The 17,337-nt window shown below is 61.8% G+C and overlaps 1 protein-coding gene across 1 annotated transcript in view; it reads right to left on the bottom strand.

The window, feature by feature from the left end:
* Window positions 1-5,487: 5,487 nt before the first annotated feature.
* Window positions 5,488-17,337, bottom strand: part of SLIT3 (slit guidance ligand 3) — a 514,410-nt gene continuing 502,560 nt past the window's right edge. Inside the window, exons 30-36 of the mRNA XM_056107963.1 lie at window positions 16,725-16,862; window positions 15,210-15,450; window positions 13,371-13,501; window positions 11,683-11,837; window positions 11,274-11,559; window positions 9,471-9,679; window positions 5,488-5,743 (exon numbers count right to left, since the gene is read on the bottom strand). Of these exons, the coding sequence (XP_055963938.1) occupies window positions 5,508-5,743; window positions 9,471-9,679; window positions 11,274-11,559; window positions 11,683-11,837; window positions 13,371-13,501; window positions 15,210-15,450; window positions 16,725-16,862 (1,396 nt within the window). The 3' untranslated portion in view covers window positions 5,488-5,507. The remainder of the gene's footprint in view (window positions 5,744-9,470; window positions 9,680-11,273; window positions 11,560-11,682; window positions 11,838-13,370; window positions 13,502-15,209; window positions 15,451-16,724; window positions 16,863-17,337) is intronic.

Raw genomic sequence — 17,337 nt, 5'->3', positions numbered from 1 at the left:
CGGGGGACCCTATGGGATGCCGGGGATCGAACCCAGGTCGGCTGCATGCAAGGCAAACACCCTCCCTGCTGTGCATCACCCCGGCCCTCCGTGTCCAGCCTTGAGCTGGCCTTTTGGACTCAGGCCCTGAGGTTCCCATGTGTCCCCTGGGGCGAGAGAACCCTCCCTCCTCCCCCCGCCAGCAGTGCCATGAGGGGATGAATGGTGCCCAGCAGGAGGGGGTGGTTGGCGGCCAGGCCTGTTTCCAGAATCGGGGTGCACCCTGGGAGGAAGTTCCTCCTTGGCTGGGCCTTCCTCCCCTCCCACCCGGTGAGAAATGGGGGTGGGAGCACCAGCGCACACGCGGGGGCTGCGGGCTGGCAGGGAGCAGCCTCTCGGGGGTATTTATAGAGTCACCATGGCACCCGGCGCTTAAATTAAACCGCATCTTCCACCGCCGTGGAGTTGGCTGCAGACGCCCGCTCAGCGGCCAGCCCCGACGATGCCCAGTTCCTGCCCGCTTCCGGAGTGCCACTCACGGCCGGGGGGGGGGGCGTGGGTGACCCACCCCCGCAAGAGGGGCCCAGGGAACTCTGAGAGCAGCCAAGAGCGAATCTGCATGAAGCTCATTTCCCAGGCTTGGCACCTGGGGGGGTGACTGAGGCGAGATGGGGCACCGCTTTGAGCCTCAGTTTCTTCCTGTCAGTGAGAGAAGAAAAAACCTGCCTCAGGTCCAGCGAGGAGGGCGTCTGCCTTGCACAGGGCCGACCCGGGTTCGACCCATCCCCGGCATCCCAAAGGGTCCCTGAGCATCACCAGAAGTGATTCCTGAGTGCAGAGCCGGGAGTTAACTCCTGAGCATCGCTGGGTGTGACCCAAAAAGTGAACAAAAGAAACGAAAAGAAAAAGAGATACCTGCCTCACTGTGGTTTTGTTTTGTCTTTTTTTTTTTTTTGGTTTTTCTCTTCGCTTTTGGGGTCACACCCAGCGATGCGCAGGGGTTCCTCCTGGCTCTGCACTCAGGAATGATTCCTGGCGGTGCTCGGGGGACCCTGTGGGATGCTGGGAATCGAACCCGGGTTGGCCACATGCAAGGCAAACACCCTACCCGCTGTCCTAGTGCCCTGGCCACTTTAGTGGTCTCCCAACCAACTCCAAGACTTGTGGTCTCAAACTTACCCTCTGGCCCAGCAACAGAAAGTGTTTGTTAAGGGACAGCAGAGGTGATAATATAGGGGTAAAGGTCTTGGAGGTGATAATACAGGAGAAAGGAGCTTGGAGGTGAGAGAGGGAAAGAAAGACAGAAAGACACAGAGAGAGAGAGAGAGAGAGAGAGAGAGAGAGAGAGAGAGAGATATGCACAGTCCAGAGAAACACGGGCTTCTCCAGAGTGGAAAAAGCAAGTCCATATCCCAAGTGGAGATGTGGGTCATTTCCCCAAAATGGGGAAAAATGTCCGAGTAAGGAAGTCCACATCTGCGTGTATGCATGTGTGTGTGTGTGCATGTGTCATACAGGGAAAGGAAACACACATCTCAGGCAGAGACATTGGCGAACATCCACCTTTCCTTCTGTCGAGTCCTAGTTTAACACAGTTCCGCTGCCTTCCGAAGTCTGTTGCTAGGGTGGTTGCCTGGGGGCCGCGGAGCTTAAAGCTGTTGCTGGTCTTTGAAATGCTTCATATAGTTTTCTTTTTTCTTTTTTTTGGCCGCACCTGGAGAGGCTCAGGACTTACTCCCGGCTCTGTGCTCAGGGCTCATTCAGGGTAGTAGGGATCAGACCTGGGTCACCCACAAGACGCCAGGCAAGCACCCTCCCGACTGTCTTCGTGTGACCTTGGCTCTGTGGCCAGGCTTTTCCCTGGAAGGGCCCAGCCCTGCTCTGGGCCTGAGCCACCCTTCTTGGGGTTTCCAGGCTCCGCACACGTCTTCCTGTCTTTGGAGCTGGGTTAGGTTCTCCAAAGACACGTCACTGTGGCCCCCTTATCTGCCTGCAGAATCCCCCCATCCCCTCTCCAGCACGATCAGGTCCAAGAAAAGCGCGTGTGACCCCCAAACTGCAACCGCCCCCAAAACCTAACCCAAGGTTGTTTTCTTTTTCTCCTTTGTTTTTGGACCACACCCTGCAATGCTCAGGGCTTGCTCCTTGCTCTGCTCAGGGAGCACTCCTGGTGGGCTCAGGGAACCCTAGGGGGTGCTGGGGATCGAACCCGGTCAGGTCACATGCAAGGCAAGCACCCTCCCTGCTGTGCTATGCATGGCTCTGGCCTCCTTGGCTTCCTAAAACCTTCCTCCACCTTTTTTTTTTTTTTTGCTTTCTGGGTCACACCTGGCGATGCTTAGGGGTAACTCCTGGCTCTGCACTCGGGAATTACTCCTGGTAGTGCTCAGGGGACCCTAAGGGATGCTGGAGATCGAACCCGAGTTGGCGCATGCAAGACAAATGCCCTCCTTGCTCTGCTATCACTCCAGCCCCTTTCTTCCACTTTCCTCAGGGGCAAAACCCAGACACTGGTTCAAGAGAGGTCGGGAAGCTGGTTGAAAGGCCCTGGCATACGGTTTGCATGCAGGCATCCTGGATTTGGTCTCTGGAACTCCGTAATTCCCTGATCCTTGCAGGAACTGCCCCCTACTCCCCCCCCCCCCCCCACCACCACCATAAATAAACCACACACACACACACACACACACACACCACTGCCACCAGTGACATCTTTGGAATACACTGTTCTCAAACAAGGATGAGCAAACTTCTTTAGGAAAAATTTAAAAAAGGGATCCAAATAATAAATAAATTGCACTGACTTGGCAGGCCCTCTGGGTCTCTGTGGAAAGGAATCACCCCTTCCCAGCCCTGCCAGAGGTGACCTGAAATCCGACAGACACGCTGAATGCCAATAAAACGTGTTTTACAAAACAGACCCCAGGCCCTCAGGTTGAAGTGAATTTGCTGGTGTTTTAAAATATCGTTTTATGGGGGGCTGGAGCAATAGCACAGCGGGTGGGGCATTTTGCCTTGCACACAGCTGACCCAGGTTCGATTCCCAGCATCCCATAGGGTCCCCTGAGCACCGCCAGGAGTCATTCCTGAGTGCAGAGCCGGGAGGAACCCTGTGCAATGCCCAGTGTGATCCAAAGAGCAAAATAAAAGTTAAAAAAAAAGAGTAAAATATCATTTTATTTCAAAAAATTTTTCTTCTTTGGGTTTTGGGGTCACAGCCCAGCGGAGCTTAGGGCTTACTCCTGGTCCTACTGGATCCCTCCTGGGCTTTGGGAACCATATGGGACACTAGAACCGTGTGCAAGGCAAGCCGTTACCCCCATACTCACTATATTCTCTTTCGAGCACCTAAAACGTTTCCATGAGAAGGTCCCGACGGTCACCCCCATGCCTCCTTCCTGAAGCCCTCCACACGCTTTCTCTCTGATTGACTGCAGGTGCCTATTTCTGCCAAAGGTGTCGCTCCCACTCCCCCTGGCCAGCCCTTCTCCCCGGCGGTCATTATCCTTTTGCAATCTCGGGCCCTGCAAAACCCACTTCTTCCCAGTAGCTCACTGCCTGTCACCCCCTCCCCTCCCTTCCCCTCCCCGGTAACCAAGGCGACCGGGCTGCAGCTCAGCTCCCACTCTGGCCGCTTCATGCTCAGACCCGCACCCCCCACCCCCCCTGCAAAACCAGACAATTCAATGCTCAGGGCTTGCGGAACTGGGGGTCATCCTGGGAGCATCCCCTGTGGTGCTTGGACCGGGTTTTGTTGTTCTGAGGCGCCCCCTGGTGGCGCTCAGGGGACCGTGCGGTGCCAGGATGGAGCTCAGGCCTCCAGCCGCCAGATGGGCAAGATGGATGTTTTTGGTGTTTGGGACACTCCCGGCTGTGTTCAGGGTACCACAGCGGTGCCAGGAAGGGAACCAAGGTCGGCCACATGCAGGCAGGTGCGATAACCCATTGTCCCGGCTCCTTCACTGCTGGGAAGCAGGTGGGAAGCTGAGTTCATTTCCTTTTTCCTTTTTTTTAGCTTTTTGGGTCACACCCAGCAATGCACAGGGGTTACTCCTGGCTCTGCACTCAGGAATGACTCCCAGCAGTGCTCGGGGGACCCTATGGGATGCTGGAAACGGAACCCGGGTTGGCCGTGTGCAAGGCAAACGCCCTACCCGCTGTGCGCTGTGCTATCGCTCCAGGCCCCCTGAATCCATTTCTTTCTAGCCTCTGGGACAATGAGCTGCATCCCCGACACCCCAGGGCTGGGGAGCTTCTGAGGCCGCCGCCAGAGGGTACCGGTAGCCAGGGGCACCCTCAGCCCTACCCCACCTCCCCCTGCGGCCTCCAGTGCAGACACAGGCTGTTACCTGCCTCCCCTGGGGCTCACCTGCCTCCCGGCTGCACCCCTCACCCTCCGCAGGCGGCTTAGAGACCTGGAAGCGCAAAGACTCACCTTTAGCCCGACCCTGGGGAGTGGAATCGTGCTCCATGGTCGTCCTAGGGGAAACGCCCAACGCTCGTCTCTTCTCTGGCCAGGCGTCTCTTCCCCTTTGGGTTTTGGGAGCACTGACATCGGAGGTGCTCAGGCTGGGCTGACTCCTGGCCCGGCTCTGGGTGGGGTGGGGGGTCCTTAGGGGATGTCGGGGATGGAATCCAGGTTCGCCGGCTGTGTGCAAGGCAACGCGCTTGCACTCCCGCCCCGGGCCGCGGCCCTGGCCGCTCTGCCGAGGCTTCTGGGAGCGATAAAGCCTGTTAAGAGTCTCGGGCGGGCGTGAGCTCGTTTGCAGGTGGAAACGTGGTCCAGGTGTGAGGCCTTTGCCCCTCCCTCCCGTGATGACACGAGGCGGCTAAAGGGGCTGGCGGGGTGGGCAAGCAGTGCCCACGGAGATGCCAGGACAGCTTAGAGGGGGCACAGGGGGTTCCCAGGCGCCCCTCGGGCCAGTGGGAGACAGGGGGAGTCCCCCTCCTCCTCATACCCAGACTCAGGAGGGCTGCCGGCAGCAGGGGGAGCGTTGGGGCCGCCAAGGAAACTGTTTTTCTTTTTCCTTTTTGGGTCGCACCCGGCAATGCACAGGTGTTACTCCTGGCTCTGCAATCAGGAGTTACTCCTGGCGGGGGACCCTGTGGGATGCTGGGAATCGAACCTGGGTTGGCCACGTGCAAGGCAAACGCCCTCCCCGCTGTGCTATCGCTCCAGCCCCCACTGGTGCTTTTTTGGGGGCCCACGCTCCCCCCCCGCCCCCTCCTCCTCCCGTACAAGGCCTCATTCTCCGCCTCTGGTTTGAGAACATAGTTTATTTAGTCTTTTGTTTCCTTAAAACTTTTGCAACAGCCATCGGTACAGAAATGCCACAAATACACAACACCCCCCCAAAAAAAACAAAACCCCCAAATCTCGGTAGGAATAAACGCACTATCTGGTACACAGACGGGCGGTGTGATATATTTATATCGTAAAAGATGAAAATAGTCACTTTTTCTCCATAATAAAAATAAGTTCTCTTTGTCCTTTGTGGGGTCTCTCTTGTCCGAGGCTCGCCGGTCCCCTAGGCGCAGGGTCCGCAGCCGCAGTCCAGGTGCCGCTCCACCTCCTCCACGAGCGACGAGCCGTCCGTGCACTGGAACACGTACTTCCGCCGCTTGCTGCGCGTGGGCCGGCAGCACTGCGCCCCGCAGCCGCCCAGGCACTGCACCGTGGGCACCTTGGACGCCGTCGCGCACGCCGCGTAGCCCTTCTGGCGCCGGATCACGTCCCGGACCAGCTCCCCGCGGCAGGGGCTCTCTGCGGAGGGGGAGGGGGAGCGGGGGGGGGAGGAGGGGGGGAGGAGGAGGAGGAGGAGGAGGAGGAGGAGGAGGAGGGAGTGGAGGGGGAGGAAGGGAGATGGAGAGGAGGGGGAGGGAGAGGGAGGGGAAGAGGAGGGGAGGGGGCGGGGAGGAGGGGGAGTGGGATGAGGAGGGAGGGGAGGAATGGGAAGGAGGGGGAGGAGGAGGAGGGAGGAGGGGAGGAGGGAGAAGGAGGTAGGAAGGGGAAGAGAAGGAGGTGGAGGAGAAGCAGGAGGAGGGAGGGGGAGGAGAGGGAGGGAGAGGAGGAGGGAGGGGCATGGGGAGGAGCGTGGGAGGAAGGGGAGCAGGAGAAGGGGAAGGGGGAGTTGGAGGAGGGGGAGGAGGAGGGGGAGGAAGAGGAAGAGGGAGTGGAGGGGGAGGAAGGGAGATGGAGAGGAGGGGGAGGGAGAGGGAGGGGAAGAGGAGGGGAGGGGGCGGGGAGGAGGGGGAGTGGGATGAGGAGGGAGGGGAGGAGGAGGGGGAGGAATGGGAAGGAGGGGGAGGAGGAGGAGGGAGGAGGGGAGGAGGGAGAAGGAGGTAGGAAGGGGAAGAGAAGGAGGTGGAGGAGAAGCAGGAGGAGGGAGGGGGCGGAGAGGGAGGGAGAAGAGGAGGGAGGGGCATGGGGAGGAGTGTGGGAGGAAGGGGAGCAGGAGAAGGGGAAGGGGAAGGGGGAGTTGGAGGAGGGGGAGGAGGAGGGGGAGGAAGAGGAAGAGGGAGTGGAGGGGGAGGAAGGGAGATGGAGAGGAGGGGGAGGGAGAGGGAGGGGAAGAGGAGGGGAGGGGGGCGGGGAGGAGGGGGAGTGGGATGAGGAGGGAGGGGAGGAGGAGGGGGAGGAATAGGGAGGAGGGGGAGAAGGAGGGAGGAGGGGAGGAGGGAGAAGGAGGTAGGAAGGGGAAGAGGAGGTGGAGGAGAAGCAGGAGGAGGGAGGGGGGAGGAGAGGGAGGGAGAGGAGGAGGGAGGGGCATGGGGAGGAGCGTGGGAGGAAGGGGAGCAGGAGAAGGGGAAGGGGAAGGGGGAGTTGGAGGAGGGGGAGGAGGAGGGGGAGGAAGAGGAAGAGGGAGTGGAGGGGGAGGAAGGGAGATGGAGAGGAGGGGGAGGGAGAGGGAGGGGAAGAGGAGGGGAGGGGGCGGGGAGGAGGGGGAGTGGGATGAGGAGGGAGGGGAGGAGGAGGGTGGATAGGGAAGGAGGGAGGAGGAGGGAGGAGAGGAGGGAGGAGGGGAGGAGGGAGAAGGAGGTAGGAAGGGGAAGAGGAGGTGGAGGAGAAGCAGGAGGAGGGAGGGGGAGGAGAGGGAGGGAGAGGAGGAGGGAGGGGCATGGGGAGGAGCGTGGGAGGAAGGGGAGCAGGAGAAGGGGAAGGGGAAGGGGGAGTTGGAGGAGGGGGAGGAGGAGGGGGAGGAAGAGGAAGAGGGAGTGGAGGGGGAGGAAGGGAGATGGAGAGGAGGGGGAGGGAGAGGGAGGGGAAGAGGAGGGGAGGGGGCGGGGAGGAGGGGGAGTGGGATGAGGAGGGAGGGGAGGAGGAGGGGGAGGAATAGGGAGGAGGGGGAGGAGAAGGAGGAATGAGGGGAGGAGGGAGAAGGAGGTAGGAAGGGGAAGAGGAGGTGGAGGAGAAGCAGGAGGAGGGAGGGGGAGGAGAGGGAGGGAGAGGAGGAGGGAGGGGCATGGGGAGGAGCATGGGAGGAAGGGGAGCAGGAGAAGGGGGAGGGGAAGGGGGAGGGGGAGGGGGAGGGAGAGGAGGGAAGGAGGGAGAGGAGGAGGGTGGGGAGGAGGGGGAGCAGGAAGAGGGAGAAGGGTGAGGAGGGGGATGAGGAGGTAGGAAGGGGAAAAGGAGGAGATGGAGAAGCAGGAGGAGGGAGGAGGGGAGGAGGGGGAGCAGGGGGCGGGAAAAGGGGAAGGAGGAAGAGGAGGGGGAGGGGGGAGGGGAGGAGTTGGGGGAGGAGGAGGAGCATGTCAGGGTCCCTCCCTCAGCAGCCTCAGGCTGGGCTGGGGGTGGGCGAGCAGGTGGGCTCACTGTCCCCCACCGCTGCGGGTGCTGCTGCGGCCTGTGCACTTCGCGGGGCTGTGCGGGAGGGAGGGTGAGAGAGGGGGCTGGCGGGGGGGGCTGGGGGCACTCCTGTCTCTCTCTGGAGGGGTCTGGAAGCCCGGGGGGGTCTCTGCTGCGGGAAGAAGGGTGTCCCCCCCAGGACACGTGGGCAGAGGGGCTCCCGCTGCTCTCTGGCTTCCTGATGGGAGAGAAACCACCTGAGGGGCTCCCCGACCTTACACGGAAACAGTTTGGTCCCTGCTGGGGGGGGGCGGGAGGGAGTAAGTCGTGTGCAGAGCGCTGAGGTTGGGGGTCTGGCAGCGTGGAGAGAGGAGCCCCCACCCCGGCGAGCCTGCCACACTCGCACCCACGGGAAGACGAGTTTGAGTCCCTGAGATGTGCAGGGAACTGGGGCCTCCCCAGCCGTGGGGGTGGGGTGGGGGCAGGGCAGAGACCCCAAACTCACGCTGCCCCTTCCCTGCAGAGGGCCAGCAGAGGTTCCTCCCCCCCGCCCCACTTCTCTGTGGGTTGGGGCTCCCCAGCTCTGTGCTCAGGGGGCTCGGCTGCACGCCAGGCTGAGTACCTCCACCCCATCCCGGGGCTCTCCTGTGAGTGTGCTAAGGCGGACACAGCCCATGCCAGGCGTCCGCAGGGCCCACGCAGAGGGGAAAGGCCGCCTTGGGGGTTGGTCAGAGGGGGCCTGAGTGCTGGGAGCCAAGCAGCCGCCCTGGTGATGCACAGGGGTTCCTCCTGGCTCTGCACTCAGGAATCACTCCTGGCAGTGCTCGGGGGACCATATGGGACGCTGGGAATCGAACATGGGTCAGGTGTGTGCAAGGCAAACGCACTCCCCGCTGTGCTAACACTCCAGTCCTTAGGGAGGGTCTTGAGTGGAAGCAGCTGTTGGCGAGGGTGGGGCTTTTTGCAGCCCCCCCGCCAATAACTGTCAGGTCACCCGACAATTCCATCCATTCCGAGCAGATGTGCCCCTCAGCCGAGGTGTAGGGGCGGCCCACGCCAGTGTAACCCCTTTCTTTTCTTTTTTTCTTCTTGGGTCCCACCCAGTAATGCTCAGAGCTGACTCCTGGCTCTGCACTCAGGAATCACTTCTGGCGGTGCTCGGGAGGACTCTATGGGATGCCAGGGATCGAACCCGGGTCAGCCACGTGCAAGGCAAACAAACGCCCTCCCCGCTGGACTATCGCTCCAGCCCTGCACCCTCTTCCTTGAACCCGCACAGACTCGTGTGTGTTTGTGTGTTAGTACATACGCACCCACCAGGGAATATCGGTCATAAAGATACATGCCACGAGGGCGAGTGTTGGCATGGGCGCAGTGAACCAAGTCGGGAAGACGAATTCCCTGGGGATCCGCCCCGCCGTGGCCTTTCCCCTGCCAAAGATGCCGAAGAGAGCAGGAGGAGGGTCGGACCGACTAGTCCCATGGGCGACAGCGGTGGCCGACAGTGACCCCCAAGGGGCTTGAGTGAAAGCCCTCACACTCACCGCTCGGGGGCTGGGCACCCGGCGGGACTCAGCATCCCGGCCACGAAAACCGCCCCTCTCTGCCGCCGCGTCTCCAGGTGGGCCCAGTGGGACCCCCAGGAATGGTGTGTCCAAGCCCCCGGGGAGGGAGGGATGGAGGGTGGGGGGAGGTGCGCCCTCACCTTGCTCGCAGAACTGCCCCCGGAAGCCGGGCTGGCACACGCACTGCGGCTCCCCTTGCTCCGAGACGTGGCACTGCCCGTGCTGGCACTTGGAGGCGGCGCAGGGGCCGGCTGAGTCGTTCCTGTGGTCGCACAGGACGCCGCTGTAGCCCTCGGCACAGTGGCAGGTGTAGGAGGCGCCGGTGGCCACGCATTTCCCGTGGACGCAGCTGTGTGTGGGGGGGGGGGTCAGTCAGGAGGGGAGCGTCAGCCCTGGACGGGCATTTCTCCTCATGGGGCGAGCGGGAGAGCTGAGGAGGCAGGAGTGGGGGTGGGGGGTCCCGTTCTTGAGGATGCTGAGTGCCCGCTACATGGGAGGGGAGGACAGAGGGAGAGAGGCAGAGGACAGAGAGGGGTTAGGGAAGGGGAAGGGTGAGGAAAGGAAGTGGCAGACGCAGAGGAGTGTGGTCACGGAGGAGAAGGACAGGGGAGAGAGGGAGAGAGAGAGCTGGAAGCGGTCACGGTGACTCCGGACAGAGACTGGTCCAAGAAGGGGGGGGGGGGGAATGATAGCACAGTGGGTAGGCCGTCTGCCTTGCATGCAGCCGACCCAGGTTCGATTCCCAGCATCCCATAGGGTCCCCCCGAGCACTGCCAGGAGTAATTCCTGAGTGCAGAGCCAGGAGGAACCCCATGTGCATCGCCAGGTGTGAAAATAGCACTGTAGCACTGTCCTCCCGTTGTTCGTCGATTTGCTCGAGCGGGCCCAGTAACGTCTCCATTGTGAGACTTTGTTGTTACTGTGTTTGGCATATTGAATACGTCACGGGGAGCTTGCCAGGCTTTGCCGGGCCGGTGAGATACTCTCGGTGGCTTGCCAGGCTCTCCGAGAGGGGCAGAGGAATTGAACCCAGGTTGGCTGGGTCGGCAAACAGGCTGGCCGGTCACTCCGACCAGCCTGACCCGTCAAACAAAACAAAACAAAAACAAACAAGAAATAAGTTTGGATTTGGAGCTGGAGCGATAGCACGGTGGGTAGGGCATTTGCCTTGCACACGGCTGACCCGGGTTCAATTCTCAGCATCTCATAAGGTCCCCTAAGCACTGCCAGGAGTAACCCCTGAGCATCACCGGGTGTGACCCAAAAAACAAAAGACAGGAGAGGAGGGGGGAGAGAGAGAGAGAGAGAGAGAGAGAGAGAGAGAGAGAGAGAGAGAGAGAGAGAGAGAAGGAGAACATGGGCACAACTAGAGCGGAGGGTGGATGGGGAAGGGAGTGGAGAGAGCAGAACTAGACGTGGGAAAACTTGCACTGAGACGTCGGAGAGGAGGCAGGCGTCCAGATGGATGCAAGTTAGGAAAGAAGGGGGGAGGGTAGGACGAGAGAGCCGCAGAAGGGAGAGGTGAAGAGAAATGGGTGGGACCAGAACATCTGGAGGAAGCAGAACATCTGGAGGAGAGAGGAGAGGCAGAAGGAGGCACAGAAGCCGATGCCAGAGGAGAAAAGACGCGGGAAGGAACTTGAGAGTCTCAAGCCCAGCCAAGGCGGAGACGGAGGTGCGCGACACGTGTGCACTTGGACGTGTGTGCGCCTGGACGCGTGTGCGCCGGGACGCGTGTGCGCTTGGACGCGTGTGCGCGGAGAAAGGGGCATGCGAGACGCGTGTGCGCGGACGCAAGGCTCGCGGGACACGTGTGCGCGGAGAAAGGAGCGTCGGGGACGCGTGTGCGCCTGGACGCGTGTGCGCGGACGCAAGGCGCGCGGGACACGTGTGCGCAACGGGCGGACGGACGGACAAACGGATGGACGGACGGGGGCACTGACCCGTGGTCACGGCACGGGTCGCGGGCCTCCTGGTCGCAGAGCGGGCCGGTCCAGCCCGGGTGGCACTCACACGCCACGCTGTCCTTCTCGAGCGCGCGGCACAGCCCGTGGCGGCACACGGAGCACGACTTGCAGCCCGGCGACACCCCCAGCGACGGCGGCGGCAGCGCCTTGAAGCCCTGCAGCTCGTCGTTGATGCGCACCTCGCCAATGCAGCCGTGGAAGCCGCCCAGCGGCCGGTCGGCGCCCTGGCGCAGGGCCGAGAGGCCCGTGGACATGGGGATGCCTGTGGGCAGAGGGCGGGCGTGTGTGTGTGTGTGTGGGGGGAGCGGTGAGCATCAGCCCGGCCGCCCCCCTCCTGCAGGGAGCAGATGGGGTGCGGGGGGGGGGGGCGCAAGGCTCTCCTTACCTCCCAGGTAGAGGGGGCTGTTGCTGCCCACGGCCGGCTGCTTCTGGAGCTTGCCCAGGCTCTTGGGGGCGCCTTTGTCCACCACTAGGTTCAGAGTCTGATTGAGCATCACCAGCTCCACGCTGTGGAACTGCCCGTCATTCACCGTCTCCACGCTGTGGGAGGCAGGGGGGGAGGGGGGAGGGAGGAAGAGGAGAAGGAGGGGAGGGCCAGCACAGGCGTTACTGGGCATCACTGCACCAGACTTTGGGTCCCACAGACGCAGGGCTGAGAGCCCCCCACTGCCCAGGGCGCTTGTTTTTTCTTTTCTTTTCTTTTTTTTTGCTTTTTGGGTCACGCCCGGCGATGCACAGGTTACTCCTGGCTCATGCATTCAGGAATTGCTTCTGGTGGTGCTCGGGGAACCCTATGGGATGCTGGGAATCGAACCCGGGTTGGCTGTGTGCAAGGCAACGCCCTCTCCACTGTGCTATCACTCCAGTCCCCTCTCCCCCAGGGCGCTTCTGAGCAACTGGAAGGGGCCGTGTATTCATGGCATCTGCACCATTCCCTGGCAGCCGCTTCCGGTCCGTTTCTCCGCAAGCCCGGGAAGGATGTTTCTCCTCTACCCGCCCTGGCTCCTGGCCCCTCCTCCATCACTTAGTCTCTACTAAGCCTCTAAGTTACTACCTCCCCTCTCTCCCGTCACCAAGTCTCTACCATACTGGCATCTCAGAGTGATTCAGGCTTGTTCTGCAACAGAGTCACTTTGCAGCTCCCCGAGGTCAGCCGTGGGAGCCCCTCCAGGCGGGAAGACACAGGCCCGCCCTCTTCCTGCATCCCAGGGGTACAGATGAAGGTGGCAGGGGTCTCCCCCTGGTGTTCCATCCCAGGGGCCTCATGAGAATGTGCCACTGCTGGTGCCCGCCTCCGGGAGGGAGTGGCTGGCATAAGGGGCACACAGAGGACCCCGGAGCAAGGGGTCTCTGCCCCTGTACCCTGCATTCGGGGCCAAATGTCCCAGTCTCTCTCTCACAGTCCCTTGGTGCTCTCACAAACTCAGACCACCAGCATCTCATGGCAGCTCGGGGTAGGGGGCCAAAAATTGGGGGCGGGGGGAGGAGAACCGTGGGTGGTTCTGAGTCATACCCAGCTGGACACAGTGACACTGCCCGGCGGGCAGAGCTGGTCCTGCAGCGCCTGCACCCACGGCCCCCAGCGGGGAGGGACCCAAGAGGCCCGCGGCTGAGCTGGCCAGTGGTGGTGGTGGTGGTGGTGTGTGTGTGTGTGTGGGGGGGGGGGGTGCAATGACCCCTGAATCTCCTGCACTGTGGGGTGACAGGCAAGGCTGAGCTGGGGCCACTAGGTGGCGCCAGAGCCCCGCAAGGAACCCACAGGGTCCTGGGCAGCCCCTCTGGCCGGCTGTATGAGGGGCAAGGGCCAGGCTTCCCGCCCCTAACACACAGGAGGGTGGCGCCCGAGAGAGGTAGCCCTGGAATCATGGCACCCTCCATCCCACCTTGCTCTCCCCCTCGCAACCCTCCCCCCCCAACCCAGTGCAATGAACAGGTGAGACCACGTTAGGCTGGGCAGGGCCGGCAGCGCCCCCTGGTGTCCGAAACGCCCCATTTCCACTCTGCCCACGGCCCTGCCAGTCTCCCGGTCCGGGTGTGTGTGTGGGGGGTGGGGGGGGTGGGGGGATCCCTCACCTGTACACGGTGGTGGGAGGGGCGCTCAGGCTGTCGTACACCAGCCTCACGTGGCCCTGGTACAGCTCCAGCGCCAGCGGGTCGTTGTCCCCTTTGTACAGCAGGATTCCGTTGTCCTTGTCTGTGGCCACCTGTAGGGCAGGGGCGGGGTGGGGCGGGTTGCTGAGGATGCGCCCAGCAGTGGCGGGGGGTCCCCAACTTCCCCCCCGCCCTTGTGCGGCCCACAAAGCCCCCAGCAGGGGGTCCCCAGGACTGTGCTCGAGGACCGGGCTCTGGGGCGACCCCCACACCCACCGGGACTCCCGGCTTCTCTCCGACTGAGGCATGAATGAGGCTGACACCGGGCGGGGCTGGAGGATCACTCCTGGCGGGCCGGGAGGCCCTCGGGGGTACTGGGAGGGTCAATCCAGGTGGGCCCCCGCCCAGGTCAGCGTCTTCCCCGGGCGCACCATCTGGGCACTGGTGCAGGAGGCTTGGAGACCCCCCAGCCCAGCCAGGGGAGGCCTCTTCACATCTGCGGTCCACGCACTGGTGGCTCTGGGTCCGGAGGACACCCCGGGCCAGGCAGAGGCCCTGGACCTCCCTCTGGTCCGTGTCTTGGGGGGGTCAGGCCTGGGGGGACGCCCGGCGGCCTGCAAACCTCTCCGACTCCAGTCTGCACAGGGGAGGCCGTGGCCCTGAGCCAGCAGGACCCACGGCAAGGGGCCTGGGGTCCCTCCTCTGGGCTAGGGTGGCAGGGCCTGTCTGCCCCCCCCCCCCCGCCCCATCCCCTGCTCCTGCCAGCGAGTGCCCAGGGCGGGGGCGGGAGCTGGCCGAGACTCGGTGGGGGCTCCCGTCCCCCGAATGGGCCCCTGTCCCAGGCTGGGGGTCCCTAGCCCTCGTTCCCGCTGCCCCCCGCCCCCCCGCCAAGCTGCAGGCCTGGGCTGTCCCCCACTGCCCTGGGGGCCTTCCCCGCTCTCTGGGGCCACTGCGGCCCTCTGTCCCCCCATGACCGCCGAGTCCGTCACTCCTGGGACATTTTCCAGAGAAACATGCCAAGGGGGTGGGGAGAGAGGGCGTGAGAGAAGTCAGGGGCCACCCAGTCCGGGAGCCTGCTCTGGAAGCTTCCAAGGGGGGCTGGTGTGCGGGCGAGTGTGACTGTGTATGTGTGTGTGGGGGTGTGTGAGTGTACATGTGTGTTTGTGTGTGTGTGAGGCGTATGTGAGTGAGTATATGTGTGTGTTTGAGTGTATGTGTGGGGGTGTGTATGAGTGTGTGTATGAATGTGTGAGTGTGTATATGTGTGCATGTGAGTGTGTGTGTGAATGTGTGTTGTATGACTGTGTATATGTGTGTATGTGTCTGTTGTGTGTTTGAGTGTGAGTGTATGTGTGCGTATATGTGTGTGTGTATGTTGCGAATGTGTGTGTGTGCGTGTGTGAATGTGTGAGCGAGTGTGTGGGTGTGTGTTTGAGTATATGTATGTGTTTGAGTGTGTATGTATATGAGTGTGTGTATGTGAGGGTGTTTGAGTGCGTGAGTATATGTGTGAGTGTGTATGCGTGGGTGTGAGTGTGTATATGTGTACAAATGTGAATGTGTGTGTCTGTGTGTGAATGTGTATATGACTGTGTATATGGGTGTATGCGTGTGTGTGTGCTGATGTGAGTGTGAGTGTATATGTATATGTTTGTATGTATGTGTGTGTGTTGTGTGAGTGTATATGTGTGAATGTGCATGCGCGAGTGTGTGTGAATGTGTGTGTCTCTGTGTGAGCGTATGTATGAGTGTGTGCGTGTGTGTGTGTATGTGTGACTATGTATGTGAGTGTGTGTGCGTTTGTGTCTCTCTCCGGGGTACCTGCAGGGAGATGTTGGCCTGGGGCCGGACCTTGGCAGAGGCCAGTTCCACGTACGAGTCCTTGCCCCCGAAGTTGACGGTGACGAGCTTCTCGCAGCGGGGGCCGGCGAAGCCCGGGGGGCAGCGGCAGACGGGCTCCTGCTGCACCAGGACGCAGGGTGCCCCGTTCTGGCACTCGTGCTGGTCACACGGGCTGGTCTGCAGCAGCACCATGGGCGGGGGCTGCTCGCACAGAGGGCCGCTGTGGGGGAGGGGCACCGGTCAGGGGGCAGCAGGCCCGGTGCCCCACCAGCTCTTCTGGTGGGCCGCCCGCCCCACCTTTTTTTTTTTTTGGCTTCCGGGTCACACCTGGCGATGCTCAGGGGTTCCTCCTGGCTCTGCACTCAGAAATGACTCCTGGCGGTGCTCAGGGGACCCTATGGGATGCTGGGAATCGAACCCAGGTTGGCTGTGTGCAAGGAAAACGTCCTACCCGCTGTGCTATCGCTCCAGCCCCTGGATTAAGTTTAAACAAACTCATTGGTTCCTTTTGGGGGGGTACCGTTTACTTGCTCTGATGCATTTTTTTTTTTTTTGCTTTTGGGTCACACCCGGCGATGCTCAGGGGTTACTCCTGGCTCTGCACTCAGGAATCACTCCTGGTGGTGCTTGGGAGACCATATGGGATGCTGGGGATCGAACCCGGGTCGGCTGCGTGCAAGGCAAATGCCCTCCCCGCTGTAAATCACCCCGGCCCCCCATTGTATATTATGGTTTTGGGGTCACACCTGGCGATGCTCAGGGGTCACTCCTGGCTCTGTGCTCAGGAATCACTCCTGGAGGTGCCCGGGGTCCCCTATGGGTGTCTTGGATTGAACCTGGGCCATCTGTATGATCAGACAGGCGTCCTTCCCCTGTCCCATCTTGCCAGCTCAGCACCCCGCTTTTCTACAGTGACGGGGCTGGACTCGAGCACGGGTCCCCTCCCCCCCTCCCCCGCCCAGAGGAGGTCAGCGTCATTGGACAGAAGCAGCAGCCGCTCACCCAGCCGTGGGGGGCGGGAGAAAGGAAGCGGGGTGTGTGGGGCCATGCTCTGCTCTGGGGTGGGGTCCTGGGGGGGTCTCGGGTGTGTCAGGACTGCACTCGGCCAAGCTCACGGGACAACAACGCCCCCCAGGGAGCGACTGTCCGTAGGGCTCAGGGATGGGGGACAATCAACACACGAAACGTCACTGTCTACAATGGAAGGTCGGGGGCTGGAGCCATAGCACAGCGGGGAGGGCGTTTGCCTTGCACGCGCCGACCCGGGTTCGATTCCCAGCATCCCATCGGGTCCCCCGAGCACCGCCAGGAGTCATTTCTGAGTGCAGAGCCAGGAGGAACCCCTGAGCATTGCCGGGTGTCACCCAAACTCCCCCCCCCCAAATAAAATAAGATAAAATAAAATAAAGTAGAAGAGCTTCCAAGGTGGCGGAAGGGATGGGGTGCAGGCTGGGTGCTGGGCCCGGCTTCCCCCGGGGACCCCCTAGGGCCTACCTGAAGCCCTGGGGGCAGGTGCAGGTGTAGCCGTTGACCGCGTCCACGCAGCGGGCGCCATGCTGGCACTGGTGCCCCACACACTCGTCTATGTCCGTCTCACACAGCTTCCCACTGTAGCCCGGGGAGCACTCACACCTGGAGGGCAGCAGGGAGGAGGTGTCCCGGTCTCTCCAGAGTACCCACCTACAGCGCTGGCCCCTCCATCCTCTTCAAGCATCGAGACCCCCCCTCCCCGGGGATGAGGGCTCAAAGGACTCCAATCCCACCTGCCACCAGGCCCCGCCCCGGCATCGAAGCAAACGGCGCCCACAGCCTCCCTCACCATCTCCTTTATTTCTATTCATTTATTCTATTAAAAAAATTTTTTTGCTTTTGGGGTCACACCCGGCGATGCTCCGGGGTTACTCCTGGCTCTGCACTCAGGAATTGCTCCTGGTGGTGCTCAGGGGACCCTATGGGATGCTGGGAATCGAACCCGGGTTGGCCGCATGTAAGGCAAACGCCCTACCTCCTGTGCTATCACTCCAGCCCTTCATTTATTAATTTTTTTTAGGAGATGGGGTTAGGCCACACCCAGCAGTGCTCAGGGGTCACTCCTGGCAGGGCTCAG

This window comes from Sorex fumeus, unplaced genomic scaffold (genome assembly GCF_029834395.1).
Source record: "Sorex fumeus unplaced genomic scaffold, SorFum_2.1 ptg000187l, whole genome shotgun sequence".
Taxonomy (NCBI): domain Eukaryota; kingdom Metazoa; phylum Chordata; class Mammalia; order Eulipotyphla; family Soricidae; genus Sorex; species Sorex fumeus.
Note: the sequence above shows the minus strand (reverse complement) of the source record. Positions and strands in the feature narration are given on the sequence as shown.